Raw genomic sequence first — 14,536 nt, forward strand, 5'->3', positions numbered from 1 at the left:
ATTTTTCAGCTGTGCGGCTGCACTTACACAAATACTATTGTCATTATTACTACTTCCAGCCAGGGAAGTGCAGGGAATGCAGCATCAGAGTCGGTGCAGGGTGGAAAGCGCTCCACACAGGCATTGTGAATTAAATGTTCAAGCTTAACTGAACAGGGAGAAAAGGCAGAGGTAGTGCTATTAAAATTTAGCATTTTGCTCCAAATTTCAATGTTGTGACCCACAACATCAGTGACTCAACCCACCCCTGCTCCCCAACCTACAAGGAAGTTCAAAGGAATGTGCTTCTACACACACACACAATCACAGCAAAGGATCACAACTGCGGCCACTCGCTCCCCCCCCCCCGCCTGGAGCCAGGGAAGTGGCATTCACACAAAGGCTTCCATGTTTGCCAGCAACCACATGGCTGCCCAAGAAAGCAAAGGCCCTCACTCACTGCGGGCACCAGGCAAGGGGCGAGAGCAAAGTGTTGACTTAGTTGCACAAAAAGGGCAGAGGCTGCTCTCGGACATCAACACACACACATATACAGACACACACAGACACCAGCCAACTGCCACAGCTGAAAAGGGGGGGAGGGGCAGCAGTCAGCCTGGGAAATGAGGCAGAAGCTTCCCAAACAGGTAACAGCCAGCCTTTGGGGAGAAGGAAGGGGCCAGGACATCTTGGGACCCCCAGTCGGTCCCAAAGCAGGCAGTTCTTCCACTGGCCAAGCTGGCCAGGCTGTCCCCTCGCAGATGTACGGCCTTTTTCTGGGGAACTCCTGCAGCTCCACCACCCACCCCTGCCCTTTTATAGTTTCAGGAAACCTGGTGGGTTGCGCTCTGCAGCCCTTTGGAAGAAAAAGTAGACACAACTGTGAAAGCGGCAAGGAACCTGATGCCGCTTCTGGAAGCTGCGGGGCCAATTCCCAGGTCCGGAGGGGTCCATGGATGCCCCTTTGCCAAGACTGAGGAAGGCTCAAGGGAGGGAGAGAGGAGGAGGAGGAGGAGGAGGAGGAGCCAGCCGGATGTCACCATTTTGGTGGCTGAGAACACAGCAGCTCCACCAGACTGGATGGGAAAGGAGTTGAGTCTTGTCAGTGAACCGAGTGGCAATCCTGGGCTTCAGGGGCCCCGAGGCTGCAGGGTTGAAGAAGGGGAGAGGGATCGGTCTAAACACCAGTCACAATTTCTTTGTCTTCTGCATTTTCAATTTCTAGGGAAATTCTAGGAAATTAAAAATGGCTATAAACCTTTATCAGCCTTACAAAGTTAATGCTTGACATTTCATCATGGATTCATTCGAGTGCTGGGTGGGTTACCTACAGCCCACGGCCTTGGGAGTATCCTTCTCCACCACCCCTTGTCCTTTCTTTAAAGTAGGAATCCCTCTTAGATGGAGGGCGAGGGGGGGGGAGATTGCCACATTCACCGGGCAGAGCAGGAAGCTGACCAAGGGCAGCGAGGAGGAAGAAGAGCAGCAACAGGGCAGGAGGCACCTTCGACTTCCAAGCAGCAATTCCCTCCTGCCACGGCTGCCCCCCCCCGCCTCAGGCAATTCTGCACCCCCCTCGGACTCCAAGGCAGCCAGGCAGTTGTCCATCCGCCAGGCTCACTTAATGGCTCGAATATTGCAACCCTGCACAAACCAGGCAGACTCCACCAGCTGCTGCCAAGGGCATCCGGGACTCACTCACCGTCCCTGCCTCTCCGGATGACTCCCATCCTCTACCTGCTCCCCCTCCGAACTTCTTTCGGCCTTCAGATGATGGGCTGCTTTTTGTTTAGTCCCTCCTGTGTTTGGGCCGCCTGGCCCGGAATGCGAGTTCTGCTTTCAGACCCTCTCCTCTCTCGACCAAGGCTCGGCTGGTTCTAGGAAGCCCAGAGGAGAAAGGCCGACCACCTTAACACTGAACCCTAACCAGCCTTTCAGTTTTTTACCTTCCTGAATTACCCCTTCTGTGTTTTCCTTACTTTCTGTGCACGAGAGACGCCAAGGAGGTCTTTAGCCCAGCAAACACCTGTGGGGAAAGATACACGGACTCCCCGAGACCAAATGCTGAGTCAGCAGCACCCCACTTTGACGCTGCGTGTCCCCGAACGTGCATTCCCAGGCTAGAAGCCCCCACCCTTCCAAGAAGGGCCAGTTCTTCCCCGAAAGCAGGACTCTGCCCCCTCAGGCCAGGGTTAGAGGAGAGAGTGACCACTCCCTGCCTTCCCTTCTGCCTTCTGGCCGAAGGTCCTTTCCAGCAACTGGATTCCCTTCAGAAGCAAAGTGAGGGACGGAAGGGCAGAATTTATCTGCACAAGCCCAACAGACACAGAGACCCTTTTCAATGACCTTTGCTGCCTCCTCACCTGTCCACAGTCCAGGGCACGAATGCAAGATGGGGCGCTCTGCAGCTGCTCCTAGGGCCACAGCACGCACGCACGCACACACCCCCTCAAAATCTCCTCTGGGAGGGTGCGGGGCTTTCCCCACCACATCCTTCCTTGCAAGAAATCAGTCACCGTTACAAAGTCCACTCTGCAAAACTTTGCAAGGCTCAGATTTGTGCTCTCAGGAGCAGCGCAGCCCCCCCACCCCCATCAAGCAGTATTTCTCCTCCCAAGCAGGACTACAGGGACCATCCCCTGGCTGGAAAGCAGCCCTCCCTTCCGTTGAGTCTCGCTCGGTGAAACAGTCCTGGGTGGAAAGCCCCACGGGCTGCAACTCCTCCCGGGGCTCGAGGGCCTGAAGTCAAAGGCCCCCCAATCTGTTCCCCTAACAGGAGATGCAAACCCTGCCCCCCCAGCCCTGAGCCAGGCGCCTGGCGCGAAGGGAGGCTCCAGCAACGGGCCCTTCTCCGGGACGGCCCCGCCGCCAAGCCCCGCGGCCAGCCTGGCGGGGCAGCAGAGGCAGCGAGTCGCCCAGCCGCCTGCGGCCGGCAGACCCCGGCCCTGCGCAGAGAGCGCGGACGGCTGACGACGAAGGCAGCCCGCTCCGGTCCCTCCGCCCGCCCGCCCGCCGCGCATCACCGATCCCCGCGGGAGGAAGCCGGCAGGCGCCCTCCGGGGACTCTCGGCACGCGCTTCCCGGACCCCGCGCGGGAGCTGCGGGGCCGGGAGCCCCTCCGGGCCAGAGGTCGGGGTCCTCCCCGCCGCTCCTCTCGCTCGCCCGGCGCCGGCCGCTGGGAGCCCGGGGCGGCCCTCGCCCGCCCGCCCGCCCGGGTAGGCTCTGCGGGCGCGCCTGGAGGCGGGGGCGGCGGGCAGAGCCGCGGCCTCGACCTACCTGCGACATCTGCGGACGGAAGTTGATGTCCTTGAGGTCGACGGAGCCGGGCGAGAGGTTGTGCAGCAGCTGGCAGAGCAGCACGCCGTCCCGCAGCGCCTGCGCCAGCTCGAAGACCACGGCCGAGGGCCAGACCACGCGGTGGTTGGCGGGCAGCACCTTGCAGTCGATCAGCCAGCGCCCGCACTGCCGCCACTCCGCCATGGCGCCCGGGGGCCGCGCGGCCGCGCGCGGGGGGCTGCCTACGCGGACGGGCACCGCCATCCTCGGCCGAGACGGGCGCCGCGCCCGGGGGCCTCCGCCATGGACGGGCAGCAGGAGGAGGAGGAGGAGCCGCGCCGGAGCTCACTGCGGAGGGTGCTGCCGGAGGACGGTGGAGCCGGGCAGGACGCCCCGCCGCCGGCTCATGCCCGCCGGCCGCGGCTCTCTCCTGCTCCGCGCCGCCCCCGCGCCGCCGGCTCCCGGGCTGCCCGACCGGCGAACAAAGAGCCCCGCCGGGCCGCGAGCGCTCCAAGCCGCCGGGCCGGGCCTGAACTCTTTGGTGGAGAGGCGGCGCGGCGGGTCCCTGCCCGCCCCTTCCCTCTCCGCCCCCTCCTCGGCCCTGCGAGCCGGCCGTGGGCGGGGAAGGCGCGGCGGCTGCTGCCTGCCCGGCTGGAGAGAAGCGGCGGGGCGGGCAAGGGGCGGGCTCGGCTCCTCCCCGGCTCCGGAGCGCGCCTTTCCCCGGCCGGCGAGCGCCCTGCTGCGACGCCGCGGGCTGCTGGCGGGCTCCGGCCCGGCGCGGGGCAGCGGAGGGGGCGGCCGGGGAAGCCTCCACGAGAGCCTTTGGTGGGAAGGCGCGGGGCGCCAAGGAGCCCCGAGGTAGCGGCTGCGTTTCGGCCTAGCCTTGCGGACAAGCCCCCCTCCGTCTCGGCCGAGGAGGGCGCCCCTTCCCCCCCCGCCCTTGGGGCTGCGGAGCCCGAAGACGACGGCCGGCCTCGGGGGCCGCCTGGAAGGGGAGGCCGCGCGGGGTGGAGCTGCTGTCCGCCGCCTCTTGAACCGGCGCCTCGGCCGCTTTTTTTGCGAAGCAGCTCCGAAGGCCTTGGGACTTCGACAGTGGCAGTTGGGGGGGGGGGTAGCTATTTACGGAGCAGAAAAGGGCAGGAAGAAACGAAATACCGGGGGGGACAAAGAAAGCGACGGGCATCTCCTGCCGGGACGCGCTCCAGACGCGCCCAGAAAAGTTGGGGCGGAGGCGGCCGGCCGGTGGCTGCCTCTGCATCGCTCTCCCCCCCCATGCAGGTGCGAGATGCCTGCGTTCAAATACTGACCCCCCCCTTTATATGCAACTTCTTCAGCAGCTGCAAGTAGAAGAATAAGGGAGCTATTGCAGTTTTCATCGGAAGCCAATTCAGAATTCTAATGCGAGAGGGCACCGCGGTACATACAAGCATTATTTATTTATATCCCACTTTTATTATTTTTACAAATAAGGGGCAAACGTATCCAACACACCTTTCTCCTCATATTTTCCCTATAATATATCTGGGAGGTGGGTTGGGCTGGGAGGGGGGAAGAAAGAGGAGGGGGACTGGCTTTCTGGGCCAAGGGGGCACCTCAACCCCACGAAAAGAGATCTGGTGGGGAATCCCCCTCTCAATGTGGATGCCAGAAGTCGAGAAAGAGGAGAGTTTCAAGAGGAGCCCGGCGCACCACGTGAGTCGCTGTCCAGAGATTCGCAGGTTCATAAGTGCCAAGGCGAGATGTGGCCTGCGTGCAAGCGCTGGGTCTGGCTTGGTGGCTCGTCCGCTGCCTGGCGGTCCCTTCCACAAGGTGTGACCTGGCCAGAGCCAAGAGGCCCTCTCGGCAGGTGACACCCATCCTGCAGCAGGACAAGGGCAGCTCCGGACAGAGTGGCGCCATTCCTGAAGAACTGGGATTGCGGCTTCAACTATAAAACGCCATGGCTTGATGCAATATGATCTTTGTCTGCAGTCTCCCCCCTGCCTCCTAAAGACTTCTGGATTACTGGCTTGGGGTACTATGGCTGGTCCTAATAAAGACACAACTGGTTTGTGAAAATTCGTATCTTAGTTCTTCTAAGGGTCTAACATACTCTGCTTTGTTTCTACATGCTCATCTGTGCAGACATTTTTCAAATATTGTACAATCTCAAATCTGCTTCCTCCTGCTGGTGGCATCTAGTAATTGCAACTCATCTCTTGGAAGATTTTAAGCCTGGTGCCCATTAATGACTCCTTTGCAACTTTCAGCACTCTGGTGCGTTCTAGAGCTGCTTCCTCTGCAGCTAACCTTCTGGGAGGGGAAATGCTGCCATCCCTTTATGCGCTGTACATTCCCCGTGCCATGTGAATCAGCAATGAACGGGTCACTCAACACGGAGGGAAACTTTCAATCCTGGTTCACAAAATAAAATGGCTGGTTTACTTTTGGAGAAGCTCTTTACACCCTTTGCTGCCTGTCCACCCAAAAACTGCTGATTTAATAAAATCTTATTACAATTTAACCAGTTGGTCTGGTTCACGTAACATATTAAGGGTCTGGTTGAATTCCCGTAACGCATGGAGAAACTTCCAGTGAGGAATGGCAAACGGATATCCCACCGTTAGTGGGAGACATTTCAGCTGAAAATAGCAGCTGGATGCTTGATCCAGGCTACCAAGATCCCTGGAGAAGAGAGAGATCTTGAGTTCACCCATGCATACTCCAGACAGATATTTTTGTGTGAGTAGACAGCAGAAACTGGTGCTTTTGTGGTCTTTAACAAACAGCTGAGAGTTCCGAGATTCCACCAAGCTCAGTGCCACTGATGTAGTCTTTTTATGGACTTACGGTTTAACCATACTTCGCTATTAAATCACTTTGAAACTTACTTTTTTTCCTAGTCCTTTTTAAAAATTGAGGACTTTTAGAACTTTAAACCGTCGTATTTGTTGGGTGAGGTCTTTTTGAATTAGTTTTTTTTAATTACAAATTTAAGATTTTGCAATTATAGTGCTGATTTTATAAAGTTTTAAATTTATTAAGCTGCCCAGAATTGCTCAGGATAGCAAGATGGGCAGCATATAAATTTAATTTTAAAAAATTAAGGGTTTAACCATACCTCGCTATTAAATCACTTTGAAGCTTACTTTTTTTCCTAGTCCTTTTTAAAAATTGAGAACTTTTAGAACTTTAACCATCGTATTTGTTGGGTGAGGTCTTTTTGAATTAGTTTTTTTAAAAAATTACAAATTTAAGATTTTGCAATTATAGTGCTGATTTTATAAAGTTCTGAATTCATTAAGCTGCCCAGAATTGCTCAGGATAGCAAGATGGGCAGCATATAAATTTAATTTTAAAAAATTAAGGGTTCAGATAGACTTGAATTAAAACTCTGAAATTGGTTATAAGAAATTAACTTTGAAATAAATTAAATTGTTCCTTCCCATGAGAAATGTTTTTTTTATCTTTGGAAACAACTGATAAAAGGACTTTAAACCTTGGGCACCAGAGGACACGAAGAAAACACAGGCAGTCCTCAACTTACAACAGCTTGTTTAGTGACCACTCAGTTACAACAGCACTGAAAGAAGTGACTATTCCCTCCCCCCGCCCTGGGTCTCCCTAGGCACCAGGCCTTGGATGCTCACCTTGAGAAAATCGAGGTCCTTCGCTTTCTTGGCTGATCCAGGCCTTCGGTGCATTTGCAGACAATGGAGGCCTAAAGGAATGCAAGATCACGCGAGATCAGTGGCACAAGATCTCATGCTACTGATCTCGTGTGATCCTATGGTACTTTGGGCCTCTGTTTTCTGCAACAGAGAATGGAACAAAAGCTGGGGGACACTACCGTGTGCCTCTGAAGGCCCAATCTGTGTGTCGGTGGGTATATTGGAGCTGTGACTAGGGGGGCCTTTGCCCAGGTTCGCCTGGTGCGCCAGTTGCGGCCCTATCTAGACCGGGATGCCTTGCGCACAGTCACTCATGCGCTTGTGACCTCTCGTCTAGACTACTGTAATGCTCTCTACATGGGGCTGCCCTTGAGGTCCACCCGGAGACTCCAGCTGGTGCAGAATGCAGCCGCGCGAGTCGTCTTGGGAGTTTCCCGATACTCCCATGTTACACCTCTGCTCCGCGAGCTGCATTGGCTACCGGTTGCTCTCCGGGTGAGGTTCAAGGTGTTAGTTATGATGTACAAAGCCCTTCATGGCATGGGTCCGGATTACCTACGGCAACACCTGCGACCGGCATCAACTTCCCTCCGTCCAGTGCGCTCCCACAGAGAGGGCCTCCTCAGGGTGCCACCGATCAAAGAATGCCGATTGGTGACCCCCAGGGGGAGAGCGTTCTCTGTGGGCGCGCCAGACCTCTGGAACCGCTTACCGGTTGAGCTCCGGACGGCCCCCGACCTTCGCTCCTTCCGGCGCGATCTTAAAACATTCTTTTTCGAACAAGCTGGCCTGGTCTGACGGGATGGGGTTGGGTTTTTAAAATTAGTTTTTAACTTAATATGTATTGATTTTATGGGCATGATGTTTAATGGTTTTTTAATGGTTTTTTAATTTTTGTATTTGATTTTTATTGTGTATTGCCCTGTTCACCGCCCTGAGTCCTTCGGGAGAAGGTCGGTATAGAAATCAAATTATTAAATTATTAAATTAAATTATTTTCTGGGCCACTGCTGCCCAGAAATGAGGTCGGGGGACGCTTCAGCATGTCTCCGGAGGTCCAATCAGGGCCTGCACTTTCGCAGGTCCGCTCTGAGCCTGTGAGGCCTCCTATGTGCCTGCTAGGCCAAGAATGGAGATGGGCGGAGACTTTTGCATGCCTTTGCAGGTCCATTCTGGGCCTGGGGGGCCTCCTATGGGCTTCTGAGGCCTAGAATGGACGTCTGGAAGTGGTGTCCACATACTTCCACAGATCTGTTCTTGGCCTGGGAGGCCTCCTCCAGGCCTCCGAGGCCCAGAACAGAGGGTGTGGGTGGGGTCCACGTGTTTCTGGAGGTCCGTTCTGGGCCTTGGGGGCTTCCCTCTGCTCTTGCCACATTTTGGGCAGAAAGGACCTCTGGTTTGAAAGAGGGGTCAAAGAGGCCATCTATGTCAAAACTGAACAGCCCTTCCTCAACAGAGGGGAAGGGAGCCGACATCCTCTTATCTCCAGTCTGCAACACGGTCCTTTCAGCAGTTCCAAGAAGCCTCCACACCTATTTCCATCACTCAGGTGACCTTGAGGGCACAGATAAACTTCCAAATGGCCTCAACAACTCTCTAAAAGAATGCAAGTGAACAGCTGTCTGCAAGGAGTATAAATCCTTCCATTCTCCACCATCCAGTCAGAGCTGAAGAAGCTTCTTGGATAAGAAGTGAAACGTCTTCAAAGAACAAGAAAGTCCAGTTGCCTCCTAAAAAAGCTGTCAAAGCAAGAACAGCCGATGTTAGCAGCAATGACATCCGGAACATGACAGAAACACCCTTAGGACAACCTTGACCTGGATGATTGAGAATCTTTATAATAGACTTTAGAGACAGTGATAAGTTGTTAAGTGGTAGTGATGAAGGGGGAGCTTCATTTTTCTTTCCCTGCACTTTTGATTTTACAACTTGCGTTGGCCGCCAAGGATTCTCAGGCTCAGAGTCATCTCGATCCTCTTGCAAGATTCCCGCCTTCTCATTCAGCATCCAAGAAGGCATCTGAGAGCCTCTGTCCTTGAGGGCCAACTAGGCTGCAGTCCGCAAGAGAAGGGCCCAGTGAGTCTGTGGTAGCAACAACTGCCTCTAATAGCACCTTTTTCAATAGCAAATTTTGTTAGAAGGCCCAAGTTCTTGCACAGCGCAGCTCATTTCATCAGGCAATACATCTAAATCCTACAGAGCTCTGATGAAATGAGCAGCAGTCGTTTAAAGTTTAGACTTTTTAGAATTGTAGAACATAAAATAACAGGGCTGAAAGGAACCTTGGAGGTCTTCCAGTCTACTCCTGTCCAAGGCAGGGGCCTTACATCATGCCAGTCAAATCATTGCCCAGCCTATTTTTGAAAACTTCCAGTGATGGGTACCCACAATTCCGTGAGGCAAGCTTTTCCATTGATTAACTGTTCTCACTGTGAGAAAAATTCTCCTTACTTCTAGGTTCAATCTCTCTTTAACAAACTTCCACCTGTCCTCAGGTGCTTTGGAGAACAAGCCAATCTCCTCTTCTTTATGACAGCCCCTCAAGTATTGGCAGACAGCTATCATGTCCCCCCTCATCCTTCTCTTACATAGGATAGACGTACCCAGCTCCCTCAACTGTTCTTCGTATGTTTTAGCCTTCAGACTCCTAATCATCTTTCTCTGCTCTTCCTGCTCTTTTCTAGGACCTCAGCATTTATTTATTTATTTTGTATTGTGTTGACCAGAACTGGACGCTGTATTCCAAGTGTGGCCTCACTATAGAGCTGTATTACCACTTCTCGTGAACTTGATGCTATCCCTCTGTGGATGCACCCCAGGACTGCATTGGCTTTCTTGGTAGCCACATACTTAAATGGTGGCCCATCAGGACACCTACACCCTCTCACAGGCACTATTGTCTAACCGGTCTTGCATGACACAACTGTACCACATCTTGCTGGACAGGCCCCAATGCTCAACTCTGTCAGGATCTTCCTGGATCTGAAGGTAGCCCTTGACTTATGATCACAGTTAAGCCCAAAATTTATACTGCTAAACAAAACAGTTGGAAAGGGAATTTTGCCCCATTTACCTTTTCTTGGCACATTAGTTAAGTGACTCAGTGCAATTGTTATTAACACAGTAGTTAAGTGAATCCAACTTTCCCATTGATTTTGCTTGTCAGGTCAGAAAACCCCCAGGGCACTGCAATCATCATGTGTGTCAATTGCCCAGTGTCTGAATTTTGATCATGTGACCATGGGGATGCTGCAACAGTCATAAATCACTTTTTTCAATGCCTTTGTAACTTTGAATGGTCACTAAACGAACTGTTGTAAGTTCAGGACTACCTGTCTGTCTATTCTCCCCAGTCTGGTGTCATTGCAAATTTGATGAGTTCCCCATCTATTCCCTCGTCCAAATCATTAATGAAAATGTTGAGGTGTCATGGGCCTAAGTCAGAACCTTGGGGTGCTCCACTGCCTGCTTCCCTCCAAGTAGATGTAGTTCCACAGAGGATATACTGGGTGTGGTTGGTCAGCAAATTGTGGGTCCATCTGTTGAAAATTATGCAGACCGAGGAAGAACCATCAGTCTGCAGATGATACTCAACCCTGCACCAGCACTCAGCCCCAGTTGATGGAGGTGACTCTGAGCACCTGGCCTTGCGATGGCCACGGTTCAATTTCCTGGTTTTAACTTATAAAGCCTGAAATGGCATCTTGACACTTTCAGCTCTGCCTCCCCCAGCCAGGAGAAAGAGTTGGTCAGGGCCTGTCTGGGGAAAATGAAGGGGGTCAAAGGTGTTTCTCTTCTGGAATGCCTCCCCAAAGGTGGGACTGATTCCCCCGAGGCAGCCTTCTGAAATCAGTTAAGACCGAGTTATTCTGGAGGGCTTATAGAGGAAGCGTCATATTTTCAGCCTGTTTCTTGACTTAATTTAACTTTAATTTACCGTAACACTTTACTGTTATATTGTCTTATTGTTATAAATCACCAAGGACAGTATGCTGTGGTGATACATAAAATAAGTAAGTAAAACGTAAGATGAAACTAATTCGTGGAAAAAATGCATTTTCAGGCTGTTTTTAAAAGGGGTGGGTTATCGACCTTTCTATGCTAGAGATCAAGAAATCTGAAGGTATCTTAATGTGTACCATTTGATCCTCTCTCTATTCTACACCGCTTGAATATTCTTAACATTCTCAATATGGTTTTAGTAAGAAAGTTATGATTTAAAGAGGTTAGTAGTATATGCTGTTAAATCATATTCTCAAAATGTACAGTGTATCTGTTTATGAAGAATTCTGGCTCTTCCGTGCTCGGGTTCCTGCAAAAATCTATTCTTGGGAACTGTTCCGTCCCAGGTAGAAGGCGGGTGCGAGGAAACGGTCACTCTTGGCCTCTGAACTGGCAGTTTGTTCACACAGCAGAAGAAGCAGACAATAGGAGCCCACCTCACCAAGGGTTAATATGTGGTTAACAACATGAGCTACGTTAATTTTCAAATATATATAATCGTGGTGTTTTATGTGGCTGTTATCTGCTTTTTTCCATTTCCAGATTATTGCTTTACTAGGTAAAGGTAAAGGTTCCCTCGCACATGCATGCTAGTCGTTTCCAACTCTAGGGGCCGGTGATCATCTCCGTTTCCAAGCCGAAGAGCCGGCGCTTGTCCGAGGACGTCTCCGTGGTCCTGTGGCCGGCATGACTAGACGCCAAAGGCGCACGGAACGCTGTTACCTTCCCACCGGAGCGGTCCCTATTTTTCTACTTGCATTTTTACGTGCTTTCGAACTGCTAGGTTGGCAGAAGCTGGGACGAGTAACAGGCGCTCACTCTGCTACGCGGGACTCGGGATTCCACCCGCCAAACTGCCGACCATCTGATCGACAAGCTCAGTGTCCTAACCCACTGAGCCACCGCGTCCCTATTGCTTTACTACAACAACATTATTGTTTGAATGCCACGCAACTGAGCTCAAGCAATTCAGCAAGGCATTTGACAAAGTAGACCACAACCTACTTCCTGGTAAGCTAGAAAAATGTGGGATAGATAGCATTACCACCAGATTGATTTGTAACTGACAAACCGTACTCAACGAGTAGTACTTAATGGTACTACATCTACATAGAGTGGGGTACAACGAGGTTCTGTCTTAGGCCCAGTACTGGTCAGTATCTTCATAAATGACTTAGATGAGGGAATAGAAGGGGAACTCACCAAATTTGCAGATGACACTAAGCTGGCAGGAACAGCCAACACCCCAGAAGACAAGCTCAGGATCCAAAAAGATCTCGACAGACTTGAACAATGGGACTTATCCAACAAAACGATATTTAATGTGGAGAAAAAGAAGATTTTACACCTGGGCAGGAAAACCTGGCTCAAAAACAATAACTGCGAGAGGGACCTTGGAGTCCTAGTGGACAATCACTTAAACACGAGCCAGCAGTGTGCAGCAGCAGCCAAAAAAGCTAATACTATATTTGGATGTATGAATAGAGGCATAGAATCAAAATGACGTGAAGTATTAGTACTGCTTTATAAAGCAGTATATAAGGCCACATCTTTATAAGGCCACATCTGGAATACTGTATCCAGTTTTGGTCACCATGTTACAAAACAAGATGTTGAGACTTTGGAAAACGTGCCGAAAAGAGCAACTAAGGTGATTGAAGGCCTGTGGACTAAAACATATGAAGAAAGGCTGCAGGATTTGGGTTTGGCCAGTCTAGAGAAAAGAAGACATAGGGAGGACATGATAACAGTATTCCAGTATTTGCGACGTTGCCACAAAAAAGAGGGGGTCATGTTATTCTCCAAAACACCAGAGGGCAGGGCAAGAAACAAGGGCTGGAAACTGACCAAAGAGAGAAGCGACCTGGAATTAAGGAGAAACTTCCTGACAGAGGAACAGCTGGCCTCCAAAAATCCTGGGCGCTCCATCCCTGGAGGCTTTTAAGAAGACGCTGGACAGACGCTTGTCTGAGAGATGGCACAGGTTCTCCTGCTTGAGGGGGGGGGGACTAGAAGACCTCCAAGGCCCCTTCCTGCTCTGTTCTGACTGATTAAAGCAGGGGTCTTCAAACCTGGCCCTTTTATGACTTGTGGACTTCAACTCCCATGCTGGCTGAGGAATTCTGGGAGTTGAAGTCCACACGTCATAAAAGGGCCAGGTTTGAAGACCCCTGGATTAAAGGAAAGCCGGGCTCCTTCCCCTCCCGCGCGCTTCCAGGGGCCTGGCGGGGGCGGCAACGGCCGGAGCTCCGCCCACTGACGCGCCCCCGGCCCTCCCCGCCCCCGCGTAGCGAGGAGACGCGCCGACGCCGGAGGAGGACGGGGGGGGCGGGGGAGGCGGGCCGTCGGGCCGCGGCTTTGGCGACGGGGCTGCTCCGCCAGCGTCCCGGGCCGGCCGGCCGTGCGAGGCGCTCCGGGACGCTCCGCCCCCGCTTCCCGCTGCCTTCCAGGCGCCCCCCGCGCCTGCCCGTCCGGGGCGATGTCGGCGAGACCGGCGCTGGCCGAGAAGGCGCTGTCCGAGGCTTTCGCCCGCCTGCGCTACCGGGACGCCTCGCTGCTCATCTGGCAGCGGCAGCAGCAGCAGCTGGAGGCCCGCCCGCCGCCCGCCACCTACCTGAGCCGCAGCCGCAGCGCCTGGTACTCGCAGTTCGGCAACCAGGCCGTCCTGGTGCGGGACGGGAGCAAGCCGGAGGGCCTCCGCGACGCGGGCCAGTCCCGCTTCTGCGCCCTGATGTGACCCCGCCGCTCTGCGGCGCTGCCTTCGCGCTCCGGCCGCGGCAGAGGAGAGGAAGGCGCCGCTCCTGGAGCCGGAGTCATCTCGGCGCCTCGGCGAGCCTTTGGCCCCCGCTTCAAGCGGCGGGCCGCTCCACCCGCGGACAGCTCGTGGCGGCAAAGCGGCTCCTGACCTGCCGAGGGAGCCAAGGGCAGAGCAGCTGCTGGAGGGAAGGAGCCCCGAGGAACAGGAGCCCAGGTGCCTCCCCAACTTTACAAGCCAAGAGCCCCCTGAAGGGATTCCCAGCCCCCCCCCGCCCCTTCCGGACCTTCCCAGCAAATTGGGAGGGGTAGGGAAGGAGGCCCGGGCACAGGCATTCTCTCTAGGCCAGGGGTAGGCAACCTCTATGCTATGCCCGCTCAGGAATTCTGGGAGTTGAAGTCCACGAGTCATAAAAGAGCCGAGGTTGCTACCCCTGGGCTAGGCCCTTCCCCGCATCCCCAATGTGCTGGCCGAGGCTGACTGGAGCTGTAGTCCCCACAGTTTGGGTGAAGCAGAGATGGAAGTTTAGCCCCTTTCCTGCAAACTCTGGGTTGGGGAAGGCTGAACTCCACACAGGAGTTTCCTCTTGGACCACCAGTCAAATCTGGACCCAATCCTGGACCCCAAAGCCGTGCCCTGAAGTTTTGTTTCGAACCCAGAGCAAGCTGGGCGATGTTGCTTCTTGGGGAACATGCAGATTTTGTGCACCTTTGGGGCTCTTCTGTGGCTTCCCCTACTGGGCATCCTGCTGGGCAGGATGGAGCTATTCCAGAGCTGCCTGCCCAGCTTCCTTCTGGGGTCCAGCAGAGAGGGTGAAATGCAGCAGTGCTCACTCTGGGCCTCCCTCGTGGCTGCTGGTGGGGGTGCTGTGCCC

At 53.7% G+C, this 14,536-nt stretch overlaps 2 protein-coding genes and 1 long non-coding RNA gene across 7 annotated transcripts in view; 1 reads left to right on the forward strand and 2 right to left on the reverse strand.

The window, feature by feature from the left end:
* Nucleotides 1-3,872, reverse strand: part of VAV2 (vav guanine nucleotide exchange factor 2) — a 108,709-nt gene extending 104,837 nt beyond the window's left edge. For all 5 annotated transcript variants that reach the window (XM_083375292.1, XM_083375291.1, XM_083375295.1 and 2 more), the window contains exon 1: nt 3,256-3,872. In XM_083375292.1, coding sequence (XP_083231418.1) covers nt 3,256-3,519 — 264 coding nt within the window. In that variant the 5' untranslated portion in view covers nt 3,520-3,872. The remainder of the gene's footprint in view (nt 1-3,255) is intronic.
* On the reverse strand, nt 1,031-2,025 carry LOC310647786. Its single transcript, XR_014493947.1, has 3 exons — nt 1,959-2,025; nt 1,682-1,856; nt 1,031-1,124 (listed from the first exon to the last, which is right to left on the reverse strand). It is a non-coding gene; the product is annotated as an uncharacterized lncRNA (long non-coding RNA).
* A 9,389-nt stretch (nt 3,873-13,261) lies between the features above and the next one.
* On the forward strand, nt 13,262-13,716 carry BRD3OS (BRD3 opposite strand). The gene has a single exon (XM_083375259.1). The coding sequence runs from the start codon at nt 13,387-13,389 to the stop codon at nt 13,642-13,644; it is 258 nt and encodes an 85-aa protein (XP_083231385.1). The 5' UTR covers nt 13,262-13,386; the 3' UTR covers nt 13,645-13,716.
* The last annotated feature ends 820 nt before the right edge of the window (nt 13,717-14,536 follow it).

This window comes from Vipera ursinii (genome assembly GCF_947247035.1).
Source record: "Vipera ursinii genome assembly, chromosome: 16".
Classification (NCBI taxonomy): domain Eukaryota; kingdom Metazoa; phylum Chordata; class Lepidosauria; order Squamata; family Viperidae; genus Vipera; species Vipera ursinii.

What these genes read in the sequence shown, in the direction of transcription:
- BRD3OS (XM_083375259.1), top strand. Translation starts at nt 13,387, where the DNA reads ATGTCGGCGAGACCGGCGCTGGCCGAGAAGGCGCTGTCCGAGGCTTTC.